The sequence below is a fragment of the Carcharodon carcharias genome, chromosome 20 (genome assembly GCF_017639515.1).
Source record: "Carcharodon carcharias isolate sCarCar2 chromosome 20, sCarCar2.pri, whole genome shotgun sequence".
In the NCBI taxonomy this organism is placed as follows: Eukaryota; Metazoa; Chordata; class Chondrichthyes; order Lamniformes; family Lamnidae; genus Carcharodon; species Carcharodon carcharias.
The window spans coordinates 43,738,328-43,753,737 of record NC_054486.1 but is presented as its reverse complement, the minus strand read 5'-3'; the positions used below and the strand labels follow the sequence as shown (position 1 = coordinate 43,753,737).

The window sequence follows — 15,410 nt, the reverse complement described above, 5'->3', positions numbered from 1 at the left end:
ACTTTGTGATGGGAAGAAATTGGAGTGTCTATCATCACTTTCCATTTCTCCAGGCTACAACATGCATGTATAAGTGTATGTTGCCACGACAACTCTGACCCCTTGGGTGGCCACTTAGCTGGATGACCAGTGTGGATCAAGTTTGTGCCAAACACACAGGGTTCAATCCCCATTCTGGCTAAGGTGGATTCAGGACCTGCCTCCTTGTGCTACCCATGGTGGAGGTCATGGCACTGTGGGTCAGACCTTATCTTGGACAGGGAACACAAGAAAAAGATCAATAAAAATAAAAGGCTGTGAGGGCAGTAAAACCATTAAGTGATTGACAGGAAAATACTACAAGTAATGATAGGGAGATGCCAAAAGTATTATAATTATTTTGCCAGGTGTTTACTGCTGTGTGTGTGTGTGTGTGTGTGTGTGTGTGTGTGTGGGGGGGGGGGGGTGGGGGGGGGGGGTGGGGGGGAGCTGCGGGGGGTAGATCAGGTAGACATGACATTGAATGATGAGACGGGTAATGAGATAATGCATTAAAATAAAAAAGGTATGTACTGAATAAACTAAATGATCTCAGTCTATAAAATCCTGGTCCATATGGATTGCATCCATTTATTTAAAAGAGTCTAGGGAAGAGATCTAGGTAATTAGCATAGTGAAGGACCATGAACATCTCTCTCCGTTTGTTTTATTTAACTTGAGGGGCATCACTCTGTGAGCATGGGGTAGGGTGAGGAGCCTGCCCTCCATGAATTACAACAGCCAGCATAGGAACTGAACCCACATTCTTGCTGTTCTATATCATACTCTAGCCATCTAGCCAACTCCCAGGGAAGAACTAGCAGAGATAATACAACTCATGTTCAATAATTCATTAGAAAAAAGGTGTAGTGCCAGAAGACTGGCAGATAGCTCATGTAATTCCTCTGTTTAAGAAGGGGGACAGAATACGTCCATGGAATTGTAGACCAATCATCTTAACACCAGTGGTACAAAAATAACGGAATCCTAACTAAAGTAGACAATAGAAGACTTCCTAGAAATGAAAAATATAATAATGAATAGCCATCATGGATTTCAAATAGAAAAATCTTGCTTGACCATACTTTTAGAACTTTTTAAAGGATGTAACAGAGAGAGTCGACAATCATACTGCAGTAGATGTAATTTATCTGGATGTTCAGAAGACCTTCATTAAGGTGCCTCGTAATAGGCTAACAAATTAAAAATGGGGAGGCAGTGGCTTAGTGGTAATATCGCTAGTAAACTAGAAGCCCATGCTAATATCCTGGACATGGGTCCTAATCCTGCAATTGAATTCAATTAATAAATAAAATCTGGAATTGAAAGCTAGTTTCAGTAATGGCACTATCATTGATTGCTGTAAAATCCCATCTGGTTCACTAAGTGAACATTAAGGAAGGAATCCACTGCCCTTACTTGGTCTGGTCTACATGTATCTCCAGATGTACAGCAATGTGATTGACTCTTAACTGCCTGCTGTAGTGGCCTAGCAAGCCATTTAGTTCAAGGGCAATTAGGGATGAGCAACAAATGCTGACCAGTGGTGCTCAGATGCCATGAAAGAACTTGTGTGAAGTCAGGACAAATGGCAGAATGGATTGCTAGCTGGCTTCAAGACAGAAAGTGAAGAGTGGGAATAACTGGAGTGGCAGAAGTTGATGGTGTTCCAGAAGGATCTGTGCTGGGACCATTGCTATTCATAATTTAGATTAACAATTTGGATTTTGGAATCAAAACACCATTTCTAAATTTGTGCATGGCCCAGACATAAACATCCAGGGTTGAGCTGATAAGTGGTATATTTACAGCACCCGAATTGAGTTTCCAATTACATATCTGCAATATTACTAAGACTGTCCACTTCGACCTACCATAACACGACTTGTCTCTGACCCTCCATCAGCTCATCTACTGCCTCATCCATGCCTTTGTTATATAGGATTTACAGCACAGAGAAGCCATTTGGTCCAACCAGTCCATGTTTATGCACCACTTGAGCCTTTTCCCATTTTTCATCATCTTTTTTCATCATTTATCATATTCCCAATGCTGGTCTAGATTTCCCTTAAACACTATTAACTTCAACCAATCCCTATAGTAGGGAGTTTCACATTCTCACTCTACCTTTGGGTAAATTTGAGCAAATAGAATTCCCTATTGGATTTCTTTGTGACTATGTTGTGTTGGTGGCTTTTAGTTAGGTTCTTCCCTCAAGAGGAAACATTCTATCTGCATCCACTTTCATGATCTTTAAGATAGCTATTCAGTCACCCCTAACCTTCTTTTTTCAGGTGGAGACCCACTCTATCAATCCTTTCCTGATATGTATGCCCACACATTTCAAGTATCATCCTTGTAAATCTTCTCTGCACCCTCTATAATGCCTCTATATTCTTAGCCTTGACTGTTCCAAAGCTCTTCTTGTCAGCTTCCCATCTTTCACCCTACATAAATATGTCTTCATCTAAACCTCTGCTCCCCGTATCTTAACTTGTTCCAATTCTCATTCAGTCATCACCACTGTGCTTGCTGACACTAACTGGCTCCCCAAATTACAGTGCTTCAAACTGAAAATTGTCATCCTTATTTTAAAATTTCTCCATAGCCTCATCCCTCCCTATCTCTCTCTAGCCCTCCAAGCTTTCAAGATCTCTGCACTCCTCCAATTTTAGTCTTTGTTATTTATTATCTTATTGTCTCTTTTTTATTTGCTCCATTATTGGCTTCTTGCTTTCAGCTGCCTTGGCCCTATTTTCTGGAATTCTCTCTCTCTCTGTCTCTGTCTTCTCTTTTAAGATACAACTAAAAACCTACCTCTTTGATCAAATATTTGTTCATCTTTCCTGATTTCTCCTTCTATGGCTTTGTCAAAAATGTTTTAATGATACCACTTTTTTTAAGCGCCCTGGAATGTGCTTCATAAAAAGTAAGTTTTGTTGTTTCTCATCATTAATCAAAGCTTTTTAAGAATTAACAAAAATGTATTCATTAAATGTTTCTTTAAAATATGTGGTAACCAGGCAACACATATTAGACATTTGCAATAAATGTTATGAGAACTCAAAGGCATCCAGTCCTTACCATAAGAATATCTGCTGTGCTTTCACCAGAAGCCAATAATTATTTGTCAAAATAAAATAATGGTAGCAAACGTTCAAATTATGCCAGGTCAATAGAAAATACAAGTACTGAATCTAACTCTTTGATAACAGGTTTTCAAGAAACTGACTAATCTCCAATGAATGAATGAACCATTATCAGTAACATGAGTAAATAATCATAGTTCATTGTGTCACTTACCTGTAGAATATGACTTCCCAAATTCTGTTCAAACACATTAATGGCCATGGAGCTTGGACTCCTTCTGCGTTGTGCTCCTAAAGCTAAATATAAGAGGAAAACAGTAATTATTCAAAGGTTTAATCAAACTACTGTAAATATCCCCAGGTTATAGACATTAATGTTTCTATTTTAATTTTCTGAAACATTATGGGATATATTCATCTCTTCATAAATTATGGCAAAATAAGTCAGCAGGAATATAAAGCGCCTTGCTTTATGGTCCTGTTGACTTTTTTACTAGAAACACTCACAGAATGATCAAATTAATTCAGTGAAGACAAACAAACTTCGAATTATGTTAGAAATAACTGGATTCTGTTTTTGGAGCAAATTGTAGGTTTCACAGCACAGATAAGCTGAATGGCTGAATGTACTACCTCGTTCTTACCTATCATGTAACCTAATGATTAGAAAACAGAAGAAAATGTACTATATTCAGAAGTGAGTCTTGTGCTGGGGAGGGTGTCCGGTCAGGTCTGGGAGTGTTGAGGGAGGAGTCCCGTGTGGGTGGGGGGAGATCCCAGAAGTTAGAAGTGGTTTTAATTCTTCTAAATTTTTCTGGGTAACTTGGTGTAGCCCAGTTGGAACCATGCAAAGTTTACAATTTAAATCACATTTTTGAATGGTTCTCAGCACAGGGTATTAGCCCAGTGGAAGTTTGCACTTTTGGGCAATTGCCGTGCAAACCTTACCTGTGAAGTCCTGAAAGGGGTTCCCCAGTACATCTTTGGGTAGTCCCCAATCCGACACTGGGGAGCTCGGAAGTTACATCCTATTGTCGTTATTGTAATATTTGAAATGTAGCAAATAATTTGTGAACATCAAGCTTCCATGAACACAAATGTAATAATGACCAGATAAATCTATTCTCATGATGTTGATTGAAAATCAAGGATAATTCTCCTGCTCTTCTTCGAAATGATACCATGAGATTTTAGGTCCATCTTAGAAAGCAGACAGGGCCTCAATTTAACGTCTCATCTAAAAGACATCTTTGACAGTACAGCACCCCGTTCAGTACTACACCAGAATGTCAACTTGGATTTTTGTACTCAAGTCCCTTGAGTGGAACTTGAACTCCCAACCATCTGATTCAGAGGTAAGTATGCTACCAATCCAGCCACAGCGAACAAAGAGAAAATAATTTTTATCCTCAGTATTTGGCTGAGCTCAATTTGGAATCCGTTGCATCATACAATTTTTCCCACAAGCAATTAACTTCTCCACCATTTTGTTGGTTTCCAACTTGGTGTTAGATGTTCAGAGTATCTTTGTTAAAATCAGAGCAGTGACACATGAGAGGGTGGAGGCTGTATTCCTTACATTTTTCCAGCACTGCTGCTTCCTATGTCATTGCCAACTACTCCAAGGAGTCTCTACCCCTCCCAGGTCATCTCAACTTCATCATCGTTGGATCACTTCCCTCATCCTGGGGTCTATTCGAATTCTTCTCAGTTGTTCTAGGAGCATTTCTGCTTGAGCTATGACTCCAAACCCCACATCTGTTGCTGTCCTTGACCCCATGCTCTATTTTCATTACTATACCAGGCTCAACTCCACTATCTGAATTGCCAGCACAATGGGGTGATCAGAACAGACCAAAAGTGAGAGGTTGAAATGTGTAGATGCTCTTGATCAACCAAAACCAGCTGAACTGTTCAGCACATAAGGGAAAGTGACATAGCTTCAGTTCAATTGTCCACTTTTTCCACTTCAGCTTTGTACTTCAGCTTCCAATCCCATTCGGACCCAAGCCCCATTTCTCTCAACCACGTGTTCTAGCAGTTCCAGACACGATAGCAGCAGTAAGAACTTGGCCTATTTGCACTTGAATTTTGCAACAGAGGCCCTAATGATGGTGTAGGTGCTAAATTTGCATACTTAAGCATCATATTTCAGGCGGCAAGACCACGTGCTGTTTACATGTCCATCTGACTAGTGAACCAGGTAAGCCTTGGACATAAAGGGGGGCCACTAAAGTGTCCGCCTCATCCTTAACTGCAGGTTGCCCATTTATCAGGCACCAAATGGATATCCATGAACTGCATTTCTCTCTAAATGTATCTTTAATATAAATATTAAAAATTCAAGCTATCAGAAAATACTACTAAATTCACCATATTTATTTTGACACTAAAAGCTTTCCAGAACCATGAAAACATTGTCTCCACTTTTTAAGCATCATTAATTTTTTTGGATAGACAGGGTTAAGCTTAATGGCTCCATAAATAATTTTTTAAAAAAAGAAATGTCAAAAACATTTAAGGCTTAATAATTGCTAAGAGTAATAATGAGGTAAAACAACAAGCAGTTTCTGAAACTATTGCTGGAGACAAGAAAAAGTGAATATTAATATGCTTAACTGCAGTACTTATCAAATTTATGCAGGAAAGTGTAACAGAGGGAAATACATCTTTCAACAATAACAAAGTTGTTATTTTATTGTTGTATGATGATTTTATAATTATGCATTATAACCCCATTGAATCCAATGGATAATAGTCATTTGGTAGTACAGAGCTTGAATTCACTATTGACTTTCAGTGATGCTGAAAAAAGCGACATGTCTAAGCTTTTTGTCTGGCACTCAACAGGACACTTCATAAGAATATCAATATAAGGGGAAAACAACAATTTATACTGTATGTGAAGAGAGTGCTGATTGGTTGGCAGGTGGACTCTGATTGGTAGAGGCGTTGCCATGGAGAACGCACCAGTGATGATGACTGACAGTTAACCGGTAAGCATTGTTTGAATTTAAACCAGGCAGCTTGACCCTATTTGGTCAAGGCATTGCCCAGAAGATTAAGTCAGCGAATGGCTGTCACGTATTTTGTTTAGCTGAAACAAACACAATGTGTGTATATGTTCTTTCTGTCTGCAAAAAACAGGGCAATGTGTATTATATATGTTGTTTCCAGTACACGCAAATGGGCCATACTGCAAGCCCAACGGACAATCATAAATTATCAATGTAATTCTTGCAAAGTGTCCTGAAGAGTGCAAGACAAAAAGCTTAGACATGTCTCTTTTTTCAGTTTTCGATTTAAGCAAAATTACAATATATGTAATAATATAATTGAAGTAATTGGTTGAATCAGAATTAGAATTACCATTGTTTAGAAGTTAGATTTTGATTTCTTTTTCATTTCTTAATGTATTTTACTCTTAGGACTATTAGATCCACTTGAGCTTAGCACTAGTCTTTACCCATATAATGCTACTCATTTTCCCTTCCTTTCAGCCCTTTGTCAATGTTGGACTGATATAGCAGCATAAATTTACCCTCCCATTTTCTTTTTTATATTCATTTTTGTTGTGTAAGTGTCTAGTCTCATCTTGGAATCTCACATTCAGATCAGTGGACAGTTCATAAACAGAACTACAAATAAGAGAATGTCTGAAATGAAATTGCCTCCACAAATTTTTAAAATAAAATTAAAAATTGGCCTAAAGAAGCCTTAGTAAAATGAACACCAGGCTTGTACAGATCCTTTTACATCACTGTTAAATAATTTCAAAGAGAACCATAATATATTTTGATGTGGGAAACAATTCAGGAATAAAAATCCATGATCCAGTAAATATCACATTGTTGGATTTTTATATAACTAGTCAGAGCACAGTCACAGAGAAAAGAGCATTTATCTGTCTTGTATGAATCTCTATGGTATAGTTTTACTATAGCCTTGCCATATTTATCAGTTTTCTATCATGTTTGCAAAATATATATATAAAAAATATACATATATTGGTGAGTAGCAACCATAGAATCATTGGGATTAATTTGCATATTCCTGGGGCAATTGCATCATCTGGGTACAGCAAACACAGGAAAACCAGATGATGAGGAGTGCCTGCCAAAAAAGTAGCCTGTCTGATTTCTCATGCACTAACTTAAATGGATGAAACAGTTGGTGGACTCCATAAGGTTATATGATTCTCCCCACCCTACTTTCCTTTATTCAATGGCCAGAATTTTGACCTTGATGGGTGGGCGAGCCCCACCGGCTCGGCGGCAGGCAGGCAGCCAAACTCCACCGTCGAAACGGAGCCGGCCGCCATCTTACATGGGCGGGCCAATTAAGGCCCATCCAGCGGCCTGCCCGACAGGAAGCACTATGCGCTTCCTGTGCAAGGGGTGGTGGGATTCCACATCTGTCAAAGTGCGGTCTTTTGCGCATGCGTGCAAAAGAGTGCACTGCTCCCTGAGACTAAGTGCTGTCTCAGGGAGAGCGCTGAATGTTTTAAAAACTTTAAAAATAGAGAAAGAAAAACATCATTAACATGTCCCCCTCATGTGACACTGTCACACGAGATAGGACATGTTAATAAATATGAGTGAAACTTTAATAAACTTTTTAAAAACTGAGATGAAACCTCATCCCGCCAGTGGATGAAGTTTTATCTTTTTTCAGATGCCCGCTGGGTCTCCTGGCCTGCCCGCCAGCATTAAGTTTGAACAGGCAGGTCTTTCAATGAGCTTAATGATCCTGTCAATGGCCTCAATTGGCCATTGACAGGTTGGCGGGCGAACAGCTGATTTCGCTGCCCGCCCGCCTTCCTAAAAATTTTAATGGACTGGGATGACGTCAGGGGTTCCTCCCAATGTCATCCCGCATCATTTTCCTATTGGCAAGTGGGCCCCGCCCCCAAATCACTGACGGGAAAATTCTGCCCAATAAGTTCAGGTAGAAAATTGCTACGGGTGTAGGAACAAGAGATGGAACAATGAGGCTATTTGATCTGTTATATCAGCACTAGCTCTCTGAACGGATTGTTCATTTAGTGTAGGATTTTTTAGGTCAGTGTGCGGGCACAATTGGCAGGCCAGGGAGCAGCCGGGGAATGGGCCATCACCCATTATCAGCCCCCAACCTCGATTTCACGGTGGCTGGCCAATTAACAGCCAGCCACCATGAAGCAAGTGCTGAAATGCTCAGTGCTTCCGGGATGGGACAGGAGGAGGGCGGGCGCTGGCATAAGTGCAGGTGAGCGCTAAATGAAAGCTTCCTGAAGGCAGAGAGCTGCGTCAGAAAGCTGAAGACTTCAAAGCAATTAAATAAAGATTTTAGAATCACAAAAAAAATGTCTAAGCATCACAATCTGTTAACTGAACATATACATGTTAAGAATTCTGTCCATAGATTTTCATTTTTTTTTTAATAACAGAAACCTCATCCCGCTCTTGGATGAGGTTTCATCAAAAATGCAAAATCTGCCTGGCAGATTCAACTATCGACCAACCATTGCACAGACCATGAAAAATTGGGGACAACTGGAAATTTAACAACTTTAATTGTCTTCTTAATTGTCGGCAAGCACGCTTCCAATATGTGCGGCGCCTGCCAACCGAAATATCGCGCGAGCATGGGATGACATCGGGACGCTCGCCCAACATCATCTCACGCGATTTCATGTCTGATCAGGTCAGACACATGCCCACATGCTGACCTAAGAGTTCTGCTCTTGGTTTCATTCCCCTGACTTTTCGGCCTGTTGCCTATCACTCTAGTACTACAGAATATCTTTTATATCAACATGAATTTTATGAGTGGATCACAAGTAGTAAGGAATGGAAATTCAATGTTAGTGACTGCAGGTTCATTTAAATAATATTTGCACATGATAGGCAGAGCTTTATCAGCAGCTGTTGGCAGTTGACTTTGCCCTGGGAGGAAATTATTTCCAAGAATTTCTAGAGACAGGGGGCAGAATTTTCTACCTGTCAGGCAGGTGGAGCTGGAACAGGCATGGGTGGACACAGACCCGATCGGTGCCCGCAACTGGGTGCATGCTACCATTTTACGCAGGTTGGCCAATTAAGGCCTGCCTACCATATTTGCCGACTCCCGTGGATAGTGGGAGTGTGCGGGCGGCAGTGGGCGTGCACAGACCGCCGGGTCCAATGGTGACCTGACAGTCTGTTTAAAGGAAGGCCTGGTACCTCCTGCAAGCTGTTCACAATGGCCACTTCCAGGTTACACTGCAGGGGGTAGGCTGAGCAGGGCATGCTTGAGGGAAGGGCAGAGGAGCTAGCCAGGCTGCAGGGTCTGCCACTGGAGCAGGGCAGGCTGCAGGGTAGGCCAGCAGGGGGGCCAATGCACCTCTCGCTTTTTTGATGAACGCCTTGCTGCCCTCCTCGAGGAGGTGGCAGCACGACAGGAGGTGTTGGTCCCCCAGGATGAGAGGAGGAGGCCCCCACCACATGATGAAGCATGCCTGGGAGGAGGTGGCGGAGGTGGTGAGCTCCCGTGACGTGGTGCAGCGCACCTAGATCCAGTGCCATAAGCGCTTCAATGATTTGTTGCGCTCTGGAAGGGTGAGTACCATGTTGGCATTGGGCATTTATTGGGCAGGTAGCCTTAACCTTTGAGACCCCCCACCCCCCCACCCGCCCCAAAGTCTTACTGTCATAACTGCACTTAATCATGTTGGGCATTTTTCCTACACTGGGTGGGCAAGCAGATAGTGCCCATGCTTACATCAGCCTGAGTAGTTCATGAGGAGATGAGTTCTCCCCCGCACCGTGTGTTGCTCTTAGTCGCACATGACTAGTCTGGGGGCAACCTGCAGGAGATGCAGCTAGGCGCATACTCAGAACTCTAACACATGACCTATTCACGGTGATGAGATTGTGGAAGGGGAGCCTCAAGGTGTCGTGGCCAAGAACCATCTACTGCCCTCGACGCTGCACGTAGTTGTGCCTTCTTGCTGTGGGAGCAAAGACAGCGTGTTTCCTAAAGTGATGGACGCAGAATGTGCCCAAGATGGCCGTTGAGAGGGGTTGGGAGCAGGCGTACTATCTTTGTGTGAGTGATCAGCAGTAAAGTGGACAGGAGGCACTGGAGGCCTGATATGGCCCCCTGTGGTTGGGGTGCAGCGTGTGCGTGCAGAGTACATGAGCAGATTGCCACAATGAATGGTGTTCTCTGTTTCTTAGGAGAAGAATGCTCATAATGCCTCATAATGTTAAGCCGCTTCAAACAGGAGCTCCAGGCCCTGGAGCTCGAGAGGCGCCATGCACCCAGGTCAAGTAGTGTCGATGAGGCTGGGGTAGAACGGCCAGGTATTTGAGGCCAACAGTGAGATCCACAATGTCCTCCCAACATCCATAGCACTGATGATTGTTAAAATTGTTATTGTTGCAACATTGTTCGGTCACAGAGTGATAGAGTCAGAGGTGTGGATCATAGAAAAAGGTCCTTCGGCCCTTCAAGGATGCGCATGTCAAACAAGTTCCTAAGTCTACTAATCCCATTTCCCAGCACTATGCCATTGGCATTTGTATGCCATGCCATCACAACTGCACATCCAAATACCTATTCCATGTTAGGAGGGTTTCTGCATCCACCACCCTTTCAGGCAGTGAGTTCCAGATTCCCACCATCCTCTGTGTGCAAAAGTTGCTCATCACATCCCCTGTCAACCTCCTGCCTCTTACCTTAGATCTATGCTATCTGGTTACTGATCCCTCCACCAAGGAGAAAAGTTCCTTTCTGTCGACCCTATCTATGCCTCTCATTAATTTATACACCTCAGTCATGTCACCCCTCAATCTCCTCTGCTCCAGGGGAAATAACCCCAATCTATGCTATCTCTCCTCATAAGTCAAGCTCTCCAGCCCAGCCAGCATCCTGGTTAACGACCTCTGAACTCTCTCCACTCCAATCACATCCCTTCCATGAAGTGCATTTCAGAACTGCACGCAGAACTATAACTGTGGCCTAGGCGGCATTTTCTCCACTTGGAACATTACCTCAGTGCTCCTATATTCTGTGCCTCGGCTAATAAAGGCAAGTATGGCATTTGCCTTCTTAAACACTTTGTGTACCTGTCCCTAGCCTAGCCTCATAATGTTAAGCCTCATAATGTTAAGGGGCCTGTCAACATGCACATCAAGGTCCCTCTGATCCTCTTTATATTCCACGGTCCTACCATTCATCGTGTATTCCCGTGCCTTGTTTGTCCTGCCCAAGTGCATCACCTCACACTTATTCACATAACATTCCATTCGGCATTCATCAGCCCATTCGATCAGCCTGTCTATATCCGCCTGTAACATAAGGCTATCCTCCTCACTATTAGCCACCCCACCAATGTTAATGTCCATTGGTTCTGGAAGGTTGAGCGTATAATGAGCCAGGGGGAAAGGGATGAAGTGTGTCACTGTGTGCACATTAACTGATCCACTGTCCTTGTTGTTCATTTCAGCATCATCAGAGCATGGCCGCCAGGAGGAACTGCAAATGTCCCCTCTCACACCTGAAGGCCCTCAGCTGTCACCTGCATCACACCATTTCCGTGAGGCAGGCACCAGCGCAGATACTAGCACATCGGCGGGCATTGCAACATCAGCTAGTGTCCTAGGGCACAGTGGAGAGGGCACCTCACAATCGTTGGAGGAGCTGGCAGAGACAGAGAGTGCCGATGGTGCCAGGAGTCGGACGACTGCAGAGGACCAGGCACATGCTCAACCAGTGCCTGATGATGTGCCTCTGGAGTTGTACGCGACGCAGCAGCTGCAGGAAATGCAGCCGGGTGTGTGGGAGCATCTGGGAGTGTTGCATGAGGCTGCGCTTCGCTTGGTGTCCGTGGTGGAGGAATCCACGTGGAGCATCATTGATGCAATGAGCCTCATGGCAGAGTGTCATGCTTCCTCCATGGAGAGAGTGGCGACTCTCACGGAGAGGCGCTTCCAGGAGAACAATCAGGTCCTCCTGGGGTTACACACGGACCTGCACACCCTAACAGCATCAGTGACCACAGCTGGTCAGTGCCAATGTGGGAGATGGTGTGGGCTTCAAGCTTCCCAGCTCGTTGCCCATCCATTGACGGTGAGCAGGGAAGCCCAAGGCGACCTCATGTCGGCGCAGCAGCTGCCTGTTGTGTCTGCACGCTCCACTCACGGCGCTCCGGATGAGGGCACCAGCTGCTCCGCCCCTTTTCCAGTGACCGCTTCATCAGGTGAGGCTGTAACGACTGGGGATATGCTTGCAACTGGCAGCTCACTTCCAGGCAGGGCCAGCACAGGCTCCATGGGCCAGAGGATGCCCACCAAGGTCATCGAGGCCAACAGGACAGCAGAGTCAGCAGCCTGTCTCAGATGCCACTCTGAACGATGGGGCAGCACCATCGCCTGGAAACAAAAGCATAAGGCACCTTAGGCACACCACGGGTCTCTCACTGGTGCTTTTGTGTTGGCCAGAAATTAAGTCCTTATAATTTTTTTCTGCTTGCTTAATGTTTTGTTTTGGATTTGTGAGAACATTTGATGTTTAAAATAAAAATCAGATGTGTTACCATGGCTGAGGGTGGCTCCTTTGTCCTGCATGTGTATGTTTAATATAAATGTCACGAGTGTTTGTTTGGACATTCAAGTTTATGTCCAAAGCTCTTAGTTCCTTTTGATGACCTGGCAGATTTAGCACTTAAGTGCCAAGTATGGAAGCGTCAGGCAAAGCTGGTCCTGCTGATCCATTTGTGTTGAGCTAGCTGCAGGTTCATTGGATTAAAGCCTCCCAGGTGTCCCTGCCTCCTTGGTGTGGTCTACCCCCTCAGCATTTCCCTGAGCTTGTTCATTCTCAGAATCAGTTCTGGACTCATCGTGTGCAGCCGCATCCACCACGTCAACATCTTCATCATCCACAGCTTTCCAGCGCAAGATTGTGGAGAGTGCAGCATGCAACCACTAGCACCAACACGCAATCTGCGGTCTACTGGAGTGCGCCCCCTGAGCGGTCCAGGCATCGGAAGCGTATCTTGAGAAGACCAATGGCTCTCTCCACCACAGCCCTTGTGGAGGCGTGGCTCCTATTGTACCGCGGCTCAGCTTCTGTTCTTGGATGGTGAAGAGGCATCATGAGCCACCTTCTGAGGGGGTAGCCCTTGTCACCCAGCAGCCGGCCATCAAGCCGAGCCGGAGCACTGAGGAGCCCCAGCACCTGGGAGTGTCTGAGCATGTAGGCATCTTGGGAGCTGCCTGGATACCTTTCACAAACTTGTAGAATTTGCATCCTGTGATCACACTCTATCTGCACGTTCATGGAGTGGAATCCCTTCCTGTTGATGAAGGCACCGGGCTCACCTATTGGTGTCTTGCTGGCCACATGTGTGCAGTCTATTGTACCCTGGACACGGCGGAACCCAGCAATCGCTGCGAAGCCTCTGGCTCGCTGTGTCTGGCTTGCCTGGTCCCAGCGGAAGTGGATGAAGGTCAATGCCCGTCTGAACAGAGCGCCTGTGCCCTGCTTGACACAAGTGCGGACAGCTGATTGGGAGACACTGCAAAGATCACCCACCGAGATCTGGAAGCAGCCAGAGGCATAGAGGTTGAAGGCCACTGTGACCTTCAGAGCCACTGGCATGGGGTGTCCGCCCACACAGTTAGGTGAGATCTCAGGGCCAATGATGGGACATATGCAGTTGCCTGTCTCTCTTGACAGTCGAAGCCTCCTTCGGCATTGCACCTCAGTCATACTGAGGTAGCTGCTTCATCGCCTGTATACCTTGGCAGCAGGATAGTGGCGTCTTCTGCGGCCCCTTCCACCTTGGACTACCTCTTGGCCCTGCACCCCTTTTACCTGCGCCTGGCCTCCAAAGGTGGCTCCCCTGGAGGCTGATTGTCCACTCCTGGCCTCCTCCTCATTCTAGCCCTCCCTTCCTACTCAGAGGAGCTGCCTCCAGTGGAGATGTCAGAACCCATACCCAGGCTAAAGGGAGGCCTCAGGAAAGCTGCAGGCTCGATAGAGATTACTATCTGCAGACTGCTTAGCTGAAGGTGCAAAGTACACAGAAAGCTGCTGGAATTCGTTCTGATCTGCTGCAGATCATACAGGCAAGTTTAAAAACTTTCTCCAATTAATACTCCACAAAGCAGATTGACGATCCCACTGAGCCCTCTTATCTTGCCTGTGGATGAGGTTCATTGAAAAGTTTCTTACCCGCCTGCCCGTTGCGCCTGTGCACCAACCCAAAGATCACACAGATGCCTGAAAATTGACGTTAATTAATGGCAGGTACGCGTCGAACTTCATCGCACGCCTGCCCATCGAAATATCACGATGCGCGCGATGATGTCAGGACGCTTGCCCGACGTCACCGCGCGTCATGTGCAGGGCCTCCCCCCACATCAAGCAGAAAATTCTGCCCAGGAATTCAGCTCAACATCACCTCATCTCATTTTCCTCTTCTGCTTTCCAGAATCTACCTTAAAGTTGGCTGAATAATCCAAGGAAATTCTAGGTCAATATATGTGTGTTCCTGTTTGATAAAATCCATAGTTTTGTCTCTTTACCAGTATGCTCTCAAAACTTCTACAGTGTGCTGATGTCTTTTGGGCAGCACATCTGGGTTCCTGATTTTCTTGGAGGATGCTTGGACCATCTCTTGTGAAAAAGATCTTATATATTATCAGTAGCAAATCCTATACTGAACAAACTTGGAACTTATAATTGTACTAAGATTGGAAATACAGCAAGTTAATTTGCACAGATAAGCTTTCAAGTAATTTTCTACCTGTTGTAGGATGTGCTAGGCCAAGATTCTCTCAGCATATCAGGCTATCAACGTAAAACTAGTTTATTTACACTATTTACAGTAAGTACATGGTGAGTTACAGGGAAGGAACATCTCCCTTCAGGGCTAGCTGTCTGCTCCCTCCAGTACCTAGCACATGACTGACTGACGTTAATGCCACATCATCGTGTGCCGCACAAATTAGCATATCCATCCTATTAGTCCATTATTTTACATGTCCACCCAGGTAGATTAACTTCTTTTTAACAACAATGTAAAATTATATCTTTAACTATTTACATGACCTTTGTTTTTGAACTAATACATTACTGTCTACTTCTACCACCCACCCCCCCACCCCCCAGAGTCCTTCAGCTACAGATTGAGTCTCTGGGGAGCTTTCACCATTTTGCCCAAGCAGAATGGTCCACTGGGTTGGAGGTCAGAGAGTGGGTCCTGGGGTGGGTTAACAACCCTTGGAGCATCTGGAGTGTTTTGGGTGTCTTCGATCCACATCTCATGGTAGTCGC

The 15,410-nt window shown here is 44.6% G+C and overlaps 1 protein-coding gene across 1 annotated transcript in view; it reads right to left on the bottom strand.

The window, feature by feature from the left end:
- The window catches only part of LOC121292274 (neuronal PAS domain-containing protein 3), a 1,542,391-nt gene that overhangs the window by 757,275 nt on the left and 769,706 nt on the right, over positions 1-15,410 (bottom strand). Inside the window, exon 4 of the mRNA XM_041214104.1 lies at positions 3,322-3,404. Coding sequence (XP_041070038.1) covers positions 3,322-3,404 — 83 coding nt within the window. The remainder of the gene's footprint in view (positions 1-3,321; positions 3,405-15,410) is intronic.